General features: G+C 47.1%; 1 protein-coding gene across 2 annotated transcripts; it reads left to right on the forward strand.

Annotated features, from left to right (window-relative positions):
* The first annotated feature begins 196 nt into the window (after nt 1–196).
* On the forward strand, nt 197–20,617 carry LOC120916262. Of its 2 annotated transcripts, XM_040327136.1 has the most exons (8): nt 197–328; nt 587–811; nt 3,228–3,278; nt 4,869–5,341; nt 5,508–5,570; nt 10,982–11,242; nt 15,892–16,081; nt 20,345–20,617. In XM_040327136.1, the coding sequence occupies exons 3-8, from the start codon at nt 3,238–3,240 to the stop codon at nt 20,508–20,510; spliced, it is 1,194 nt and encodes a 397-aa protein (XP_040183070.1). In that variant the 5' UTR covers nt 197–328; nt 587–811; nt 3,228–3,237; the 3' UTR covers nt 20,511–20,617. The 2 variants fall into 2 exon arrangements, with proteins under 2 accessions (XP_040183070.1, XP_040183071.1); XM_040327137.1 differs by lacking the exon at nt 587–811.
* Nucleotides 20,618–21,781: the final 1,164 nt, after the last annotated feature.

Consider the following 21,781-nt stretch of genomic DNA (forward strand, 5'->3'; position numbering starts at 1 on the left):
TGCATCCAAAACGCTTATTACTGCTATTGATTGGTTAATGTGTCACAAGGCTGCTGTATGATTCATTGTTTGTGTGAGGGAGCCATAACCCACCAATCCAGCCACTCCTGCGAACAAACGTTTAGATGACCTTTTATGGTAAAACCTTGGACGTTTATTTTGTTTTTGTTTTTTCTTCTGAGCTCCCAGCTTTAAACGTTATTTACGTATTGAGAAAAGTACGATTATTTTATGTGTTTCCTTGTTCTGCAGGAATCTGGCCTATCTATTGCTTCATTTGGGCGTTGTCTTGCTAGCGTGCGGCTGTGTTCTTCCTTGGCTGAGCTGAGTAAGTCGTTTCCTGTTTTATATCGTCTTACTTTGTATAATGTTTGTGTTATATGTTTATATGAAAGCAGACAGTTACAGCATTCATTATCTTTTGTTTGCCCGGTGCTCTGCTGGGTGTGCGGGAAACGGAGAACTCGGAGCAGTAAACTATCTGCTGGAATCTGATATAGCAAGGAGATCTGCCGTGTAGGATTAGTGCATTGTTTCAGCCCTTTAAGTCTTCATGTACAGTAAAACACTCATTTAGTTTTATCAGTGAAAAATTGCTTGGTCATTGCCGGACGCCATCTTTCTGGCAGAGCGTTTCCGAGACGCCATATTTTACCCAAAAGGAAACGCCCAGAAATCTGATACACGGCTTCCTGAGTAGCCCCGACACATTTCTTTGGCGCCAAAACAGCGGAAGTCAAAGAGACAAAGGAGACAAAGAGTCGAGAGAGCGACACCTTGAAACACTCAGCTTGGTGGTGGAGCATCGAACGTAAGGGCGTCGGTAGCATAAAGCACATTACGATTGTTGGTCGGCAGTCTGGAGTACATGTATAGTACTTAGATCTACAGAATTTTCAGAATTTGTTACATATTTGCTGCATGAACGTTGACCTAGAGGAGAGCTGAGAGGAGGGGAGAGAGAGAAGTAAAAAGGTGAGGGAAGAGGAGAGAGAGAGAGAGAAAAGAGGAGTATAAGGAAAGAGGGGAGAAAAATGGATAGGTGAAGAGTATAGGCGAGGAGGGGAGAGGAGAGGACAGGGGAAAAAAGAGAAGAGGAGGAAGGGGAAAAAGTAGAGAGGAGAGGGGGGAGAAGAGAGGGGATGAGGGGGGGGGGGGTGAGAGGGGTGGAGTAGAGGGAGGATGAGAGGAGGGAAAAGCATATGATAGGAGAGAGGAGAGAAAGGAAGAGGATATAATAGGAGAGAGGAGAGAAAGGAAGAGGATATAATAGGAGAGAGGAGAGAAAGGAAGAGGATATAATAGGAGAGAGGAGAGAAAGGAAGAGAAAGGAAGAGGATATAATAGGAGAGAGGAGAGAAAGGAAGAGGATATAATAGGAGAGAGGAGAGAAAGGAAGAGAAAGGAAGAGGATATAATAGGAGAGAGGAGAGAAAGGAAGAGGATATAATAGGAGAGAGGAGAGAAAGGAAGAGAAAGGAAGAGGATATAATAGGAGAGAGGAGAGAAAGGAAGAGGATATAATAGGAGAGAGGAGAGAAAGGAAGAGGATATGATAGGAGAGAGGAGAGAAAGGAAGAGGATATGATAGGAGAGAGGAGAGAAAGGAAGAGGATATGATAAGAGAGAGGAGAGAAAGGAAGAGGATATGATAGGAGTGAGGAGAGAAAGGAAGAGGATATGATAGGAGAGAGGAGAGAAAGGAAGAGGATATAATAGGAGAGAGGAGAGAAAGGAAGAGGATATGATAGGAGAGAGGAGAGAAAGGAAGAGGATATAATAGGAGAGATGAGAGGAGAGAAAGGAAGAGAAAGGAAGAGGATATAATAGGAGAGAGGAGAGAAAGGAAGAGAAAGGAAGAGGAGAGAGGAGAGAGGAGAGGAGAGAAAGGAAGAGAAAGGAAGAGGATATAATAGGAGAGAGGAGAGAAAGGAAGAGGATAGGAGAGAGGGGAGGATATGATAGGAGAGAGGAGAGGAAGGAAGGAAGAGGATATTATAGGAGAGAGGAGGGAAGAGGATATGATAGGAGAGAGGAGGGAAGAGGATATGATAGGAGAGGAGGGAAGAGGATAGGATAGGAGAGCGGAAAGGAGGGAAGATGATATTATAGGAGAGAGGAAAGGAGGAAAGAGGATATTATAGGAGAGGAGGGAAGATGATAGGATAGCGGAGGAAAGAGGAAAGGAGGGAAGAGGATATGATAGGAAAGAAGAAAGGAGAGAGGAGAGGAGGGAAGAGGATATGAAAGGGGGGAAGAACCTATGATAGGAGAGAGGAGAGAAAGATAGAGGATATGATAGGAGAGGAGAGGAAGGAAGAGGATTTGATAGGAGAGAGGAGAGGAGGGGAGAGAATAGTATAGAAGAGAGGAGAGGAAGGAAGAGGATATGATAGGAGAGAGGAAAGGAGGGAAGAACATATGATAGGAGAGAGGAGAGGAGGGAAGGACATATGATAGGTGAGAGGAGGGAAGGACATATGATAGGTGAGAGGAGAGGAGGGAAGGACATATGATAGGTGAGAGGAGAGGAGGGAAGGACATATGATAGGAGAGAGGAGAGGAGGGAAGAGGATATGATAGGTGAGAGGAGAGGAGGGAAGGACATATGATAGGTGAGAGGAGAGGAGGGAAGGACATATGATAGGTGAGAGGAGAGGAGGGAAGGACATATGATAGGTGAGAGGAGAGGAGGGAAGGACATATGATAGGTGAGAGGAGAGGAGGGAAGGACATATGATAGGTGAGAGGAGAGGAGGGAAGAACATATGATAGGTAAGAGGAGAGGAGGGAAGAACATGTGATAGGTGAGAGGAGAGGAAGGAAGAACATATGATAGGTGAGAGGAGAGGAGGGAAGAACATGTGATAGGTGAGAGGAGAGGAAGGAAGAACATATGATAGGTGAGAGGAGAGGAGGGAAGGACATATGATAGGTGAGAGGAGAGGAGGGAAGGACATATGATAGGTGAGAGGAGAGGAGGGAAGGACATATGATAGGTGAGAGGAGAGGAGGGAAGGACATATGATAGGAGAAGAGGGAAGAGGATGGGATAGGAGAGAGAAGAGGGGGAGAGTGGTGGAAAATATATATATTTTTTTCATCCTGATTTTTTATTCAAATCTTTGGTAATGTGATGATATTTCTTCATTATTATTTGCATTATTCATCTTCAATTGATTGTTCAATGGTGATAATTTTATACTCTCTGTTTCGTTTCTGAACAGAACATCAGTCATGGCCAAGGAGCCCCTGAGCAAACCTGTTCAAGAAACTGGGTAAGTGTGAGTAATAAGAGTAATGGACAGAGGGGGAGATACCTAAAAAAAATACAGAAAACAAATATAATGTAGAATTCCAACAACACACACAAAAAAATCTCTAGTTTGGAAAGAATTGGAACACCTGTCTGGTTTTGGGACAAACAGGGAAGGGAAATCCAAAATCTGACCATTGTCACCAGAGCAAAGGATAATTCTATATATGGGGACACCTCATCATATGACTGTCAAAGGTGTAGGCATCTCAGCTTACTTCCTGAACAAATACAGTGTCTTGAAAAAGTATTCATACCCCTTGAAATTTTCCACATTTTGTCATCTCCGCCGGTGTCCCGTGATCGGGTCATGGAGCTGCAGAACGGGAAAAGGTCAGTGTAAACATGGCATCTCCGCGTTCTGCCTGGTGACACTGTCACCGATTGTCTGTTCCCTCTCATCGGGAGCAGTGATCAGTGATGTGTCACTCGTAGCCACGCCCCCCTTACAGTTAGAATCACTCCCTAGGACACACTTAACCCCTTCCCCGCCCCCCTACTGGTTAACCCCTTCCCTGCCAGTTACATTTATACAGTAATCAGTGCATTTTTATAGCACTGTTTGCTGTATAAATGGCAATGGTGCCAAAATAGTGTCAAAAGTGTCCGATGTGTCCCCCACATGTCTGTAGATTTTAGAGATGTTACGGAGGTGAATTCCACAAACTTTTGACAACGATTGGACTTGAGGCGGAAATGACAAGTCAGATAGCTAGATTCAGAGAGAGTTAGGCTGGCGTATCAGTAGATACGCCGACCTAACTCGGAATCTGCGCCGTCCTAAGTTTAAGTGTATTCTCAAACAGATACACTTAAACCTAGCTAAGATACGACAGCTTGCGCCGTCGTATCTTAGGGTGCAATATTTAGGCTGACCGTTAGGTGGCGCTTCCGTTGAGTTCGGCGTAGAATATGTAAATGACTAGATACGCCGATTCACGAACGTACGTGCGCCCGTCGCAGTAAAGATACGCCGTTTCCGTAAGAGATAAAGCTGCCCCTAGTTGGCTTAGTCAATGTTAAGTATGGCTGTCGTTCCCGCGTCGAAATTTGAAAATTTTACGTCGTTTGCGTAAGTCGTCCGTGAATGGGGCTGGACGTAATTTACGTTCACGGCGAAACCAATACGTCCTTGCGGCATACTTTGGAGCAATGCACACTGGGATATGTACACGGACGGCGCATGCGCCGTTTGTAAAAAAAACGTCAATCACGTCGGGTCACCCACATTAACATAAAACACGCCCCCTCATCCTCATTTAAATTAGGCGTGCTTACGCCGGCCACATTTACGCTACGCCGCCGTAAGTTAGGAGGCAAGTACTTTGTGAATACAGTACTTGCCTCTCTGACTTAAGCGTAAATACGATACGCTACGCCGCCTTAAAGTTGTAGCGGCGTCTATGAATCTAGGTAAGAGTCTAGGATTACACTGAGTACCCCGGTGTGAAGGGAGGGACTGATGGTTGCATCATAGTTTTGCTTGGATTTCTAGATTTGGAAACTAGGGTTTAAATAAAAAATCGAATGAACATTTTGTTATTTTGTACAGGTCCAATAATCAAACGGTGAAAGACCTTCCCCAAGGCGTGTCTGAAGTTAGCACCGCCGAGAAGTCAACGATCATCGAAGAGATTGGGAGTGATAAGGAAGAGACCCCACCAGTGGAAGAAAATGATGGATTGCCCAAGGAACGGGCAACTTCTTCTGGGGTTGAGGATGGTCCTCCTCCCATAATTAAAGTAAGCGTTGAAACCCAGACAGAGACAGAATTCTCTGAGCAGAGTTCAGAGGTGAACCCAGAACCAGAAGTGGAAAAGGAAAGCGCTATTAAGGCGACGAGCGCGCAAACGCCCTTAGAGGGAAAGGACCAGCTTCCACCGGGACGTGACGTCAAAGGCAAAAAGAAAAAGCAGCGTCAAAAAAAGAAACGTCCTTCAAAAGAGAAGAACGAAGCCCAACCGAGTCTATCAAGGGACAACACACAAAGCTGGTCCATCGCGTCTCAGCTTCCATTGAAGTCTGGTACGTAAATCTTCCATCTTCGAAAAAAAAGTCAGCCCCCCGCCCCCATTCCACAAATACACCTTGAATTGGGTATCTGTGGCTTTGATGATTGTTTACAACGATGTACTGGGTTTAGGTCAGAATGTTCTAATAAATATTTTCATGTGACTTTTTTTACCGGCAGGTATCACATTGCGACTGGTTTGCCCTTTGGTCTGTCTTTTGTGCGTCATTGGGGTCACACAATGTAAGTAAACCTTAATGTCATACATATGTACAGTGCCTTGCAAAAGTATTCACCCCCCCCCTTGGTATTTTTTGTGTTTTGTTGCCTCACAACCTAGAATTATCATGGATTGTTTGAGGATTTGCATAATTTAGTTTACAGACCACGCCCACAACTTTGAAGAAGATGTTTTTTTTATTATTGTGAAGCAAACAACAAATAGAACAAAATAACATAAAGGGCCAGATTCACGTAGATTAGGCATGTGCATTTTGTTTCGTTCCGAATCGAAATTCGGACGAATTTTTCATTATTCGGACATTCGGATGCATACGAATTCCCGAATTGCAATATTAATGAATTTACCGAATCCGAACGAACGTTTTCGATTCCGAATCGAAAACCCGCCGACGAAATTCGATATTTTTTTTTTTTTTTGGAATTCCGATCGAATTTCGTCCGCGGGTTTTCGATTTGGAATTCAACATTTTTTTTTATTTTTTTTTCGAATTCCTAAATTATATTCGAAAAGAGACTATTTGTTGTCGAATGCGGTCGAAATACTTTCGAATTCGACCGGATTTTTCGAAATTCGGTCGAAAACGAACGAATTCCGAAAACGGTCGAAATATTTTCGAATTCGACCAGATTTTTCGAAATTCGGTCGAAAACGAACGAGTTCCGAAAACGAATTTAACACATGTAATAACGAACCTAACTTAACAAAATTAATTAAATAACGAATTAAAACGAAACTAAACGAAACAAAATTTTCCCTTTTGCACATGCCTAACGTAGATCAGCGGATCTTTAGATCCGCTCGATCTACCTGATTTAAGATCCGCTCCCGCAAGTTTGCGAGGCAAGTGGGTTATTCACAAACCACTTACCTCCAAACTTGCGGCGGCTGATCGTAAAACCCCTCGGCGGAATTAAAATTCCGCGGCTAGGGGGAGTGTACTATTTAAATCAGGCGCGTTCCGGCGCCGATTTAAATGCGCATGCGCCGTCCGCGAAATTTCCCAGCGTGCATTGCTCCCACTGACGTCACTAGGACGTCAGTGGTTTCGACGCTTACGTAAACGACGTCCATCCGTATTCGAGAACGACTTACGCAAACGACGTTAAAAAAAATTCAAATTCGACGCGGGAACGACGGCTATACTTAACATTGGCTGCGTGTCATAGAGGCAGGGGTAAGTATACGCCGGGAAAGCCGCTACGGAAACGACGTAAGAACACTGCGTCGGGTCCGCGTACGTTTGTGAATTTGCGTATTTCGCTGATTTACATATTATTCAACGTAAATCAGCGGGAACGCCCCCGGCGCCATTTTCAAATTGAAAATAAGATCCGACAGTGTAACACTGTCGGATCTTAGCCATATCTATGCGTAACTGATTCTATGAATCAGGCGCATAGATAGGACCAGTGTAAGTCAGAGATACGACGGTGTATCAGGAGATACACCGTCGTATCTCTTTGTGAATCTGGCCCAAAAAGTCAATTAGGTAGATTCAGGTACATTGGCCTTACTTTAGGGCGGCCTAGCCTAGCCTGTTTAGGCTACACCGCCGTAAATTAGTTAGGCTAGTAGTGATTCTAAATCAACTTACCTGCTAATTTTCGTCGGCGTAGCCTAAAACGAGCGGGCGTAAGGGCGCCTAATTCAAATTGGTTGGAGGGGGGCGTGTTGTATGGAAATGAGGCTTGACCTCACGTTTTTTGACGTTTTTTGACACTGCGCATGCGCCGGGCGACTACATTTCCCAGTGCGCATTGCGGCTAAGTACGCCGTACGGGCCTATTTATTTTGACGTGGACGTAAACGTCGTAAATCCCGATTCGCAGACGACTTACGCAAACGACGTTAAAATTTCAAATTTTGCGGCGGGAGCGGCGGCCATACTTAACATTGGCTAGGCCACTAGAGCATAGCTCTAACTTTAGGCGGCCTATCCCTTACGGAAACGACGTAATTCGACGGCGTAGGCCTGGCGTACGTTCGTGAATCGGCGTATCCCCTCATTTACATAATCTACGCCCGCGGCAATGGAAGCGCCATCTAGCGGCCATCAGAAACATTGCAAGCTAAGATAGAGCGGCGCAAGCCGGCCTATCTTAGCTTTGTTTAAGCGTATCTCTGTTTGAGCATACGCTTAAATAAACGCCGGCGTAGATTCAGAGTTAGGTCGGCTTACTTCCTGATTAACCGGCCTAATTCTTTTTGAATCTACCTAAATGTGCATAACTATTCACCCCCCCTAAAGTCAATACTTTGTAGATCCCCCTATCATAGTGGCTTTGGATAAGACTCTATGAGTTGCCACATCTTACCACTGGGATATTTGGCCATTCCTCCTCCTTGCAAAACTGCTCCAGCTCCTTCAAGTTGGATGGTGTGTCCTTGTGAACAGCAATCTAAGTCTGACCACAGATTTTCTATTGGATTGAGGTCTGGGCTTTGACTAGGCCATTCCAACAAATTTACATGTTTCCCCTTAAACCACTCAAGTGTTGCTTTAGCAGTGTGTTTGGGGTGATTGTCCTGCTGGAAAGGGAACCCTCCGTCCTCGCCTCAAATCACACACAGAGTGTTACAGGTTTTGCTCAAGAATATCCCTGTATTTAGCACCATCCATCTTTCCCTCAACTCTGACCAGTTTCCCAGTCCCGACTGCTGAAAAACATTCCCACAGCATGATGCTGTCACCACCATGTTTCACAGTGGGGATGGTGTTCTTTGGGTGATGTGATGTGTTGGGTTTGCGCTAAACATTGTGTTTTCTTTGATGGCCATAAAGTTCAATTTTAGTCTCATCAGACCAGAGCCCCTTCCTCCTTACATTTTGGGAGTCTCCCACATGGCTTCTCACAAACACAGACCATAGGTTACGCAGCGCAAGTGCTTACGGTGTAACGAGTGCTCCTGATTCAGGAACCTTGTTACACCGACTGCAGGCTAAAATCTGCGCGGCATAAGGCTCTTATGCCTCGCAGATTTTAGGCTGCATTCTTGCGGGGGCCGCTAGGGGGCGCTCCCATTGTGTATCAGCGTGTAGTATGCAAATTGCATACTACCACTGATTCACAAGCTTGCGCGGGCCCCGCGCAAGCCAGGTACGGAGTTTCCGTACGGCTACTTTTAGCGCAAGGCTGCCCCTTCTAATAGTAGGGGCAGCCAATGCTAAAGTATAGCCGGCCTTCCCGGCGTTTGCGTAAGTGAAACGTGAATGGCGCTGGACGCCATTCACGTTCACTTAGAAGCAAATGACGTCCTTGCGACGTCATTTGCCGCAATGCACGTCGGGAAAGTTTCCCGACGGAGCATGCGCTGTACGCTCGGCGCGGGAGCGCGCCTAATTTAAATGATTCCCGCCCCCGGCGGGATCATTTAACTTGCGCGCGCTTACGCCGGGCAAATTTGCCGGCGCGCCCTCGCAATTCACGGAGCTACTGCTCCGTGAATCGAGGGCAGCGCAAAATATTTGCGGGGGCGCAGGGCAAAATCGTTGCCCTGCTCCCCCGCAAATATCGCGCAATTCTACTTGAATCTGGGCCATTGAGCTAAAGGCTGTAATGTAACAAAATAGGTAAAAAGCCAAGGGGGGCGAATACTTTTGCAAGGCAGTGTAGCGCCGTCCTGGTTTGGCAGGCTGCTAGGTAAATTTAGTTAGCTGCTCTGTAGGCATTGGAACAAAGGTTAATTGTAAGTGTTAGGAGCTGTGCAATGTTTCACAGGTTGCTGGTCTTCTGCTGTCCCCTGTCTCCTGGAGTGTTCTAGAATTATAGTGCGAGAAAGAGCAGGACAAGCAGCCTGAATACTTGAGGATCACCAGCCAATCCCTGGCGAGGCATGCCCAGAAGGCGGAGGGAAAGCCCATAAATACTTTTAGGACAAGCCATAGGGAGGAGACCCCTGTTCTGGGGACTCTACCCCTGGTGCAAAGAGGAGAAGGAGAGAGGCCTGGGCAGGGCCGATCCTAGGGTCACAGGCGCCTGTGTCCAGAAATACTTCTGGTGCCCCCCACATGGGCGTGGTCATTTTACTAACTCCTCCCCTTTAACAATGTTTCTATGGCAATGACTCAACCACAGAAATGCTCCCCCACAAAGTCTTCATTACCCTGGGATCCTTACATGATCTCTTAACAATAAACAAAATACAGGAAGAGAAGCAGAGTACTTTATTGGGACCTGGACCTGTTAGAGAGTCTGTTAGAAAGACCCCCAGACATACTACAGACATGATATAGGAGACGGTCAGAGACTGCAGACATGATACAGGAGACGGTCAGAGACTGCAGACATGATGCAGGAGATGGTCAGAGACTGCAGACATGATACAGGAGATGGTCAGAGACTGCAGACATGATACAGGAGATGGTCAGAGACTGCAGACATGATACAGGAGATGGTCAGAGACTGCAGACATGATACAGGAGATGGTCAGAGACTGCAGACATGATACAGGAGATGGTCAGAGACTGCAGACATGATACAGGAGATGGTCAGAGACTGCAGACATGATACAGGAGATGGTCAGAGACTGCAGACATAGTACAGGAGATGGTCAGAGACTTCAGGCGCTTTAGCGTTAAAAATAGCGCCCAAAAAAAGCCTCATCTGCAATCCCAGTGTGAGAGCCCGGGTGCTTTCACACTGGAGTGGTGCGCTGGCAGGACGTCAAAAAATGTCCTGCAAGTAGCTTCTTTGAGGCGCTTTAGTGTGTGTATACATCGCTCCTAATGCGCCCCTGCTCATTGAAATCAATGGTCAGTGCCTGCAAAGCTCCTTGGCAGTGGCGCTTTGAACCCTTTAGTTGGCCGCTAGTGGGGGTTAAAAGTACCTCTAAAACTCTGGCACTTCGGCGCCCCCATCTCTGCAGGCGCCTGGGTGCAAAGCACCCTGCGCACCCTGCCTAGGATCGGCCCTGGGCCTGGGGAGGGGCAGAATGTGGCCTGGCCATGTCATGCCCAAATGAGGAGTTGTCCAGAAGAGTTGCAATCCCTACTCTTTCCCTCCTCACCAGGAACCTTTTCCTGCCACTAGTCCCTAACAGACAGGGTACCTCCCCCTACTCTACCCACTCGCTAAAATGCGTGCCAAGCCTGGGAGCCAGGGCTTTAAATAGGCTCTGCCTGACCTAAGATGGCTGCCAGAGTCACATGGGGCAGCAGCATCCAATGGTATAGGTTTGACAGTGACAAAGGAAATCATAGAGGAACCATGTTCCCCTTGACTTCGTCTCCAGCTGCAGTGCCACTACAGAAGAGCGCCACCTACAGTGGAGAAAGTAGACTGCACATGCTTACAGATATACAAGTGAGCTGGCTGGATTGACTACACTACAGTATGAGGTTGTATATATTTGCTTGGAGTGCATCAGACATTCACACGCCATTACTCTTATCATTTGCTTTATATTGCAGGCTTTTCAGTGGACAATGTGAAAGAAGAGTGCCATGTTTACAGCGTTGTTGCACAGAGCAGCATCACCAATCAAAAGCTGACTATTAAAAAAGGGAAACAGTTTTTGTGTGAGATCTCGGTGTCCCAGAATGAAGTCCCTTGTGGTAAATCCTCAGTCCTCCCGATCAACGAGACTTCACTGCATCTGACCACCAAGGAGAAGAGCGATTCCTACTTTGTGGAAGCTGGAGACATGGAAACCTTAACGTTCAAATATGAAGGTACATGTCATCGTGTAAATAGAACTTTCAGGGCCCCGGTGCAAGAAACCTTGAAGGGCCCCCCTTGACCCACTGGCCAGGGCCCTTCCCTCCAAGCCCAGTGGCGGAATGCCAGGGCCCGTCCCTCCAAGCCCAGTGGCGGAATGCCAGGGCCCGTCCCTCCAAGCCCAGTGGCAGAATGCCAGGGCCCAGTCCTAAGTGCGACCTTTGTGACCCTGATAGTTCCGCCACTGGTGTCTGTATTTTTTTTTTTTTTTTTTTAATAATAATAATTTAGTTTTTTTAATCATTAAAAAAAAATAGGAGCCCTGTTGCAGGGGACATTGGTGAGATATCGGGGGGTCCAAACAGACCTCTGATGTTTAACCACTTGCCGACCGCCGCACGACGATCTACGTTGACACAATGTCACGGGCAGGCAAATGGGCGTACCTGTCCGCCCCTTTAAATTTGACGCCCAGCTTGTCTCGTGAGTGCGCCCGCGGGTCCCGGGAACGCAGTGTTTAAATTAATAATAATTAATAATAATAAAATCTTTTTATTATTACTATTTAGTATTACTTTGTTCCGTTCCATTTGTTTATAACTCCTTGTCGAGTGGGTGGAGGTGATGCAAGAAGAAATGATGGGCGCCAGTCACTTTTATTGTCTCATAACAGAACTGTGGGAGAGAGGGTTAGGGCCCAGCACACCCTTGAGTAGATGCAATGATAATTGGCAGACTCTGAGACTAGGGTCTCCCAAAGGCACCCCTCCACCAGGGTCTCACAAAGGCACCTCTTCACTAGGGACTCCCAAAGGCACCCCTCCACTAGGGTCTCCCAAAGGCACCCCTCCATTAGGGACTCCCAAAGGCACCCCTCCACTAGGGTCTCCCAAAGGCACCCCTCCATTAGGGACTCCCAAAGGCACCCCTCCACTAGGGTCTCCCAAAGGCACCCCTCCATTAGGGACTCCCAAAGGCACCCCTCCACTAGGGACTCCCAAAGGCACCCCTGCATTAGGGACTCCCAAAGGCACCCCCCACTAGGGATTACCCCGCCCCTTCCCACATTAGGTCACAGACAGACCGGCAGCAGGGCGTGATGTGATCGGTGCCACAGCTCAATCTCTTTTGGCAGCCACCCTGCCTCTTGTTTGTGCTGGTCTTTAGGAAAATGGCGGCCGGTGGAGACATTGTCTCCGCCGGCCGCTGACCTCTAGCGGCGGCAGGGAAAAAATAATAATTACATCGGATAACAGCCAAATTTGAAAGGAAATTCCCATACCTATAATTTAACCACTTAAGGACCGCCTCCTGCACATTTACGTCGGCAGAGTGGCACGGCTGGGCACAAGCACGTACCTGTACGTCTTCTTTAAGTGCAATCGGTCCCCGGAGCTGAAGAACGTGGAGAGGTGAGTGTAAACACAGCTTCCCCGTTCTTCACTGTGGTGCCGTCATTGATCGTGTGTTCCCTTTTATAGGGATACACAATCAATGACGTCACACCTGCAGCCACACCCCCCTACAGTTAGAAACACAAATGAGGTCACACATAACCCCTTCAGCGCCCCCTTGTGGTTAACTCCCAAACTGCAATTGTCATTTTCACAGTAATCAATGATTTTTAATGCATTTTTTGCTGTGAAAATGACAATGGTCCCAAAAATTTGTCAAAATTGTCCGAAGTGTCCGTCATAATGTCGCAGTCACGAAAAAAATCGCTGATCGCCGCCATTAGTAGTAAAAAAATAAAAATAATAAAAATGCAATAAAACTAACCCCTATTTTGTAAATGCTATAAATTTTGCGCAAACCAATCGATAAACTCTTATTGCAATTTTTTTTACCAAAAATATGTAGAAGAATACGTATCGGCCTAAACTGAGGAAAACCTTTTTTTTATATATTTTTGGGGGATATTTATTATAGCAAAAAGTAAAAAATATTGATTTTTTTTCAAAATTTTCGCACTATTTTTGTTTATAGCACAAAAAATAAAAACCGCAGAGGTGATCAAATGCCACCAAAAGAAAGCTCTATTTGTGGGGAAAAAAGGACGCCAATTTTGTTTGGGAGCCACGTCGCACGACCGCGCAATTGTCAGTTAAAACGACGCAGTGACGAATCGCAAAAACTGGCCAGGTCCTTTAGCTGCCTAAAGGTCCGGGTCTTAAGTGGTTAATAGTTATTTATTGTCAGTTAGTTAGTTATTATTTTGAATTTTCGGATTATCTAATTTGCGAATTTTCTGATTTCTAAATTTTCTCATTTTCGAATTCACAAAAAAAAAAAAAAAGAAGAAAACCAAGTGAAACGAAAATGAAGACATTTTTCGGCAGTGCACATGTCTATCAAGGAGTTGTTGGGAACAACCTTACCGGAGCACCCATTTGTAATTGGATTGACCTACTAATAAGTTAAATCCTCTATTCTACTTGTTGTAGTAATAATAGCCAAAAAAATAAAAGCCAAAAAAATAAAATAAATCCATAAATAAATGTGACTTTAAATGTACTTAAAGCAGGGGTTCACTCAAATTTTTTTTTTAACATTACATTCAGCTGAGTTGTCCTAACCACTTAAGCCCCGGACCAAAATGCTGCCTAAAGACCCAAGGGGTTTTTACAGTTCGGGACTGCGTCGCTTTAACAGACAATTGCGCTGTCGTGCGACGTGGCTCCCAAACAAAATTGGCGTCCTTTTTTTCCCACAAATAGAGCTTTCTTTTGGTGGTATTTGATCACCTCTGCGGTTTTTATTTTTTGCGCTATAAACAAAAATAGAGCGACGATTTTGAAAAAAATGCAATATTTTTTACTTTTTGCTATAATAAATATCCCCCAAAAATATATATAAAAAAAATTTTTTCCTCAGTTTAGGCCGATACGTATTCTTCTACCTATTTTTGGTAAAAAAAATCGCAATAATCGTTTATCGGTTGGTTTGCGCAAAATTTATAGTGTTTACAAAATAGGGGATAGTTTTTTTGCATTTTTTTTTTTTTTTTACTACTAATGGCGGCGATCAGTGATTTTTTTTGTGACTGCGACATTATGGAGGACACTTCGGACAATTTTGACACATTTTTGGGACAATTGTCATTTTCACAGCAAAAAATGCATTTAAATTGCATTGTTTATTGTGAAAATGACAGTTGCAGTTTGGGAGTTAACCACAGGGGGCGCTGTAACATTTAGGGATCACTGTGTATGTGTTTACTAGTGTAGGGGGGTGTGGCTGTAGGAATGACGTCATCGATCGTGTCTTCCCTATAAATGGGATGACGCGATCGATGCGCCGACACAGTGAAGCACGGGGAAGCCGTGTTTACACACGGCTCTCCCCGTTCTTCAGCTCCGGGGAGCGATCGCGACGAATAGCCGCGCCGTCGTCCCGGATCGCTCCTGAAGCCACGGGGACCGCCGCATGTACGGGGGGGGGGTCCCGATCGGACCCCCGACCCACGTCAAGCAGAGGACGTATATATACGTTGATGTGCCTGCCTGTGCCATTCTGCTGACGTATATGTACATGAGGCGGTCCTTAAGTGGCTAATGACAATCGGCTGTTTTTTGTTTTTTTTCGTACATACCGTATTTTCACCGCCGCTTCCGGGTATGTCTTCTGTGGGACTGGGTGTTCCTAATTGATTAACAGGCTTCCGACCGTCGCATACAGCGCTGTTATGTACTGGAACGTACCTTGTAGCCAGAGCCTAGTGTGCAGGAGGAGGCCTCTCTTACAGCCCCGGCTCTGGAGCTGCTGGAGTTGGGACAGCAAGCTCGGGAGTACGGCGAGGTAGGAGTGCCTGGTGATGATAGCAGCTCGGCACCAGTGGTGGTCCTTCGGGACGGTGGTTGTAGGAAACAGCGTCTCTGGAGCTGGCACAGGCACTGGATAGCAGGAGCTGGTAAAGCAAAACCGGGTTAGCAGATAATCAGGTGGGTTAGGCAAGCGTAGTCAGATTCAGGCACAGGGTCTGGTAACGATGGGCAGGAGAGCAGAGCGGAGTCAGAGCAAGCCAGGGGTCGGAGTGGAGAGGGTCGGATGGTCAGACGGAGCCGGGTCGGTTTGAGGTAACAGGTTACAACAGGTCACAAGTTTCACAGATACAATGCTGCAGATCAGACAGCAAAGTGTCACTGCAGCTGCTTGCTTTTTAAAGGCTGAGTGGCGCCAATCGCGCATTAACGCGCACGCGCGCGTTCCCGCCATCGTGCACGTGCGCGTGTATTAGGCGCATGTGCGCGCATACGAGCGCGCACATTTGGCGCACAGATGCGCGCATTTGGCTCATATCCGTGTGCATGTGGGACACGCCTGCGCACATGAATAGGCGATTGGTGCTGATTCTGACCATCAGTAAGTGTGCGCATGCGTGCACGCCGGAGCCTATTGGCAGGTCCCTGACAAGCGCGTCACGAGTTGCTGAAAGAAGCCGGACGTCGGTGCGGCTCTATACGGCGCCTGCGCACCGACGTTCGGCTTCTTTCGGGAACTCGCGACGGTCGGAAGCATGTCAATCAATTAGGAACGCCCAGTCCCGCAGAAGACATACCCGGAAGCGGCGGTGAAAATACGGTATGTACATAAATTTTTTTATCAGGGGCGTACCTTTGAATCCCGTGTATAACATACAACCGCCCACTCTCTTATTTCCTAGGTTCATGCGGGGATCGAGAATCGTCTCTAAAACACATCAATCCTGAAGAAGCTCAGACTACCCCCTCTGTACCTAATGAAAACCCGCCAGTTCCGCATACCGCTGAAGAAATGCCCGGGTGGGCAATATTTTTAATCGTTTTACTGGGGCTCGCTGCAATAGCAGGGGTGCTGTATAGGTTCAGAGGCAGGTAAGGCACAACTTTGCAACACAAAGGGCTGTATTTATAAAAAAATATTTGCATAGCTGTTCGCCTGTTGAACCTGCATGTCAATTCATTCTGTTCCAACGGGGCAAAATCGCATGTACTCAGGCTATATTCTCTTCAAATCAAATATTATTCATTGAACAAAAAAAAAAACTGTAGGAAAATTACACATTATGGCCACTAGATGGTGCAGAGCATCATAAGATATAAGTATGCTCCTCAGCACCATCTAGTGGCCATGTCGTGGTACTTTTCTCATTTACTCTTCACTTTTCAATGAATACCATTCAATTGGCAGAGAATATAGCGTGAGAACATGCATTTTCTCAGTGGATGCAAAGGGAGAGATTTACAAAAACCCGGTGCACTCCACATCTGATGCTGCTGCGCATAGTAACCAATCAGCTTCCAGGTTTTATCATCAAAGCTTAATTGAACAAGCTGTAGTTAGAAGCTGATTGGTGACTATACACAGCTGCACCGGATTTTGTGTGCACCAGTTTTAGTAAACCCCTCCCCCTCTTTAAAGTGTTCTCTGATTGGACAAGGTGGATATTGTGGACCACAGCTGATCTCTGAAGGCCGGCCATGCAGGGCTGGACTGGGACAAAAATTTGGCCCTGGACTTCATCCAGACTGGCCCACTTTGACAGGTCTTTCCCATGACGGCCGGACAACTCCCGCACCCCCCCCCCCCCGGCCACCCAAGCCCCCTCTCCCCCTTCACTAGCTGTTCTGCTTTATTAGAGTAGAACGGCTGGTACTGGTACTCTTATAGGCAGTACCAATGGGGAAGCTAGACATTATTTCACCCGGGGCAAAGAATCAGTTCGGTGCCCCCCCCCCCCTTATGGGACAAGATTAGGCAGAAGTGAGAAACTCCCGGGCCATAGCTGTTGAGTCAGCTGTCTGTCCCCTCCCCCCATGCTCCTCTGTCTCCCCCCCTGCTCCTCTGGTCCTCCCCCTGCTTCTTTGTTCCCCCCAGGTGAGCACTGCGGGGAGGGAGAGACAGAGGAGCGGAGGGGAGCGGCGGTCCGCTGTCACTGAAGCCGGCCCACTGAGCCATCGGCCCACCGGAAAACTCCCTGTAGTCCCAATGGCCAGTCCATCCCTGCGGTCATGTGTCTTAATGTCTTCAGTAAGCAGTAGGTCAGCTACTACACTTGGGACATCAAAGCTAATGGAGATCATTGTAGTAGCCGTGTCTTCTTCAGTGATTTCCAGCTTCTAGGGGGATCCTACAGGTACGGTATATACTGTACATCAGTGCCGATCCTGACCTCCCTGGGGCCCTTAGCAAAATGCCATGTCACATTAAAATTGAGAAGCAGGGGGGCGCTGCCGACAGTGACATGTCACATTAAAGATTAAAATTGAGAAGCGGGGGGAGGGGGGTGTCCTGTGCTGTGTCGGAAATGACATCTTACATTAGTGAGAAGCGGGGGGGGTGCTGACTTCTTATCTCTTCTCCTATGCAGCCAGCGGGTGAGGGGCCGAAAATTACTTCTCACCAGGCAGGGCCTCTAGTAAGTTGGGGGGGCCCTCCGCAGCTTTGCGGGGCCCTAAGCGGCTTGCATAGTGAGCCTATAGGGCGGATCGGCCCTGCTGTACATAGTTACATTGGTCCAAGCTGGACCACACATAACTACAGTTGTTCTCAAAAGTTTGCACCCCCTGGCAGAAATTGTGAAATTTGGGCAATCATTTAGAAAATATGACTGATCATGAAATCCCCCTGTAACGGTCAGGGGTTAACGCCGTTACGATATTCCATTCCACCAACCCAAGACAGCTTCCGACACTCCACTATCCAGCAGACAGGACCCATTGGATTTTCCTTAGACAAACGAGACACAGCTCTGTTCTCTGGTTCCAAACAGATATAGGTAGATTCAGGTAGACTACACTTACGCCTACATTTCCCAGTGTGCATTGCGGCTTAGTACGCCGCACAAGCTTATTGATTTCGACCTGGATGTAAACGACGTAAATCGCTATTCGCGGACGACTTACGCAAACGACGTAAAAATTTCGAATCTCGAAGCGGGAACGGCGGCCATACTTTAACATTACTATTCCATCTAATAGATAGAATAACTTTAGGCCTGCTAATGCCTTACGGAAACGGCGTAAATGTACTGCGGCGGCCGGGGCGTACGTTCGTGAATCGGCGTATCTACTAATTTACATATTCTACGCCGACCGCAATGGAAGCGCCACCTAGCGGCCATCCGAAATATTGCAACCTAAGATAGGACGGCGCAAGCCGTCGTATCTTAGATATGTTTAAGCGTATCTTTGTTTGAGCATACACTTAAACATAAGTCGGCGTAGATTCTGAGTTAGGTCGGCTTATCTACTGATAAGCCAGCCTAACTCTTACTGAATCTACCTAATAGACTTTAATGGTAAACTCAGGTTTCTTATATACAGTTAGAAAGCATGCTGCAGTAAGAAAAGGGACAATGACACACTCCACCCACAACATCACACAATGGGTGCTAACGAGTCCCCCTCAATCCACATCTTAGACAGACTTTCTGACTCCGCGATAAGCTATTCTCACCTGCTACACAATACACATTCCTTTAGTGAACATAAGTCAGACGTCTGACCTTTAGAGTGTGTTAACTCACAACACATATTAGCATCAATAGAACTTTCACACAATACAGGGTTAGTTAGCATAGCACCATGAAATATCTTAGGAGCCAGGCTTAATTAACACAATAGACAATAGAATGCAATCACAGCAAGCTTTCATCACTACAGCCAGGTAGCTGGAGGTGATTAACATCAATTAACATCTCAACAGTCTATGTTCCACATTGAAGGAGACACTCTATTGACCTGTTGGGTTCAGAATGAACAACTTGTAATATTTCAAGATATCCTGCAATACATGAATTATCATTACTGTCCCATCTCATGTAATCCATGATATCAGTTCTCAGTCATCCTAGGCCCCTAGTGGACATAGGATGACCCTAGACACAAGAGTCATTGGTGAAGCTGACACGGGAGTACCCCACACCCTTCAAGAGCCTCTGGGTCCCACGTGCCATTCCGTTACACCCCCAAATGGCCCTGATGAAAAGTTTCCACCCCCTGGAATGTTTGGCCTTGTTACAGACACAGAAGGTAACACACACAGGTTACAATGCCAATTAACCACCTGCCGACCGCTGCACGCCGATGTACGTCAGCAGAATGGTGCGGCTGCGCATATTGGCGTGCGGAGAACATCCCCTTTTCTTAGCCGTCATTCGGCCATAGCGCAGTTGCAAAGGAGTTCTGTAAAAGAGTTTTTTTGGCATGATCATCAGTCATATTTTCAATAATAATGCCAAAGGGGCAGATCCACAGAGCGAGTACGCCGGCGTATCTACTGATACGCCGGCGTACTTTCAAATTTCCCCCGTCGTATCTTTAGTTTGAATCCTCAAACCAAGATACGACGGCATCTGGGTAAGATCCGACAGGCGTACGCCTTCGGATCTTAGATGCAATACTTCGGCGCCCGCTGGGTGGAGTTCGCGTCGTTTTCCGCGTCGGGTATGCAAATTAGCGATTTACGACGATCCACGAACGTACGCGCAGCCGTCGCATTTTCTAACGTCGTCTGTAGTCGGCTTTTTCCGGCGTATAGTTAAAGCTGGTATTTTGCGGCGTATAGATAGACTTGCCATGTTAAGTATGGCCGTCGTTCCCGCGTCGAAATTTGAAATTTTTTTGCGTAAGTCGTCCGTGAATAGGGATGGACGTAAGTAAAAAAAATGACGTCCTAGCGACGTCATTTAGCGCAATGCACGGCGCAAAAATTTCGGAACGACGCATGCGCAGTTCATTCGGCGCGGGGCCGCGCTTCATTCAAATGAATCACGCCCCCCTACCCGCCGATTTGAATTCCGCCGCCAGAAATACACTACGCCGCCGTAACTTAAGATGCAAATTCTTTGAGGATTCGAAGATCCGCCAGGTAAGGTACGGCGGCGTAGCGTATCTCTGATACGCTGCGCCCATCTAATTATCTGTGGATCTGGCCCAAAATGTTACGATTTCTGCCAGGGGATGCAAACTTTTGAGCACAACTGTATATTAAAGTATCCATACCGGGAATTGAGCCTTAACCCTTGCAGTGCAGGGAAGGGGCGGGGCTAAATCGGGTGGGGCCCACTGCGGATGTTATTTTTTTAAACCCTGGCTGCCTTATTCCTAAGATGTGTTTATTTAATGTGATTTCAGGCTGTGTAGAAGGAACTGCTGGAACAGACAGCCACAAGATAATCCAGCTGAGAGGGAGCCCATGGGAAGCTCTCAAGTCGGGAAGAAACCGCGTTGTTTTTGCGTTGGATGTCCACATTATATGAACTGCGAGGATGCGGCTCCTAATATTGAAATGACATCCTGAACAGCGGAGGCTCCCATTGTACGCCGCGGCACATCAGTGATTTTATTTTGTTATAGCTGTTTGTTTAGTGTTGATCCTGCCAGAAATCCTGGGAGCTGATATTTCCTATGCTTCGTATCTGTGCGCCGTGCCCACAAAACTAAGATACGCCTGAAAATAGGCTTCATCGGACCGACGTATGTTGCCTACGCCGGCGTAGAGTGGGCGCATATTTACGCTGGACGTATTTGGCGCACCCATTGATTTTCTATTCAAATATGCAAATGAGGGAGATACGCCGATTCACGAAACGTACGTCCGTCCGACGCAGTGCGCGTAAAGTCATACGTCCGGCGTAAAGTTATGCCCCATAAAGGAGCAGCATCAATGCAAAGGGCTGCAGCAGGGAACACAAGCCGACGTATTTTACGTAGTTTACGTAGGACGTGAATATGGCTGGGCGTAGGTTACGTTCACGCCGTAGGCAGTGATCCGACGTATCTTAGGGAGTTGTTCCGACGTGATTGTGAGCATGCACACTGAGATGCGCCCACGGGATGGCGCATGCGCAGTTGGCGATACGTATCTGTCTGGCGCTCGGCCCATCATTTGCATGGGGTCCCGCCTCATTAGCATGGCTCACGCCCACTTCCACTTACGCCGACTTACGCCTGAGAAACCCAGCGCAGATTTGGGAGGAAGTGCTTTGTGAATCCAGTGCTTGCCTCTCTGCGCTGCGTCGGCGTAGCGTAAAGGAGATACGCTACGGCGGCATAAATATGCGCCAGTGTCTGTGAATCCGGGTCAGTGAGTCCAGTTTTCTCTGTGGACTACAAAACACCCCCTTCCCCATGGAGATGGAGGGGGTCTTCTGTAGTCCCAGCACAATGCTGCGCCTCCATAGGTACAGCTTAGCTTAGTGACAAATCGTTTTTTTGCACTGCAATGGTGTGAAGTGAAGCTGCAAGGCGTTGCCTTGCCCATTGCAGCCCAATGGAAGCAAGTTAAAGCTGAACTCTTGGAACAGTAAAACTCCTCCCTTGTAGTAGGAGATTGCTCCACTGCAAAGGATAGCTGCATGTTTATTCCCATTAAGGTAAATACAGCAGATTTGCTTTCCTGATCCTCTGCTCTTGCAGGGTCTTCTGCATTCCCAAACCTGTAGGTTGTAGTTCCAGTGTCCACCAACAGAGGCCTGTCAGCATCCAGCAGTTTCTAGCAATTAATCATAATTTGATGCTGGCTGCTGGGAGGGTATTTAGTCCCTCGTCTGATACTCCATCGTGCCTCAG

Source organism: Rana temporaria, chromosome 10, assembly GCF_905171775.1.
Source record: "Rana temporaria chromosome 10, aRanTem1.1, whole genome shotgun sequence".
Lineage (NCBI taxonomy): Eukaryota > Metazoa > Chordata > Amphibia > Anura > Ranidae > Rana > Rana temporaria.

Coding starts and splice junctions, on each gene's coding strand:
- LOC120916262 (XM_040327136.1), top strand. CDS start 3,238: ATGGCCAAGGAGCCCCTGAGCAAACCTGTTCAAGAAACTGG. Junction 3,279..4,868: donor AAACCTGTTCAAGAAACTGG/GTAAGTGTGAGT, acceptor TATTTTGTACAG/GTCCAATAATCAAACGGTGA. Junction 16,082..20,344: donor CTGTATAGGTTCAGAGGCAG/GTAAGGCACAAC, acceptor ATGTGATTTCAG/GCTGTGTAGAAGGAACTGCT.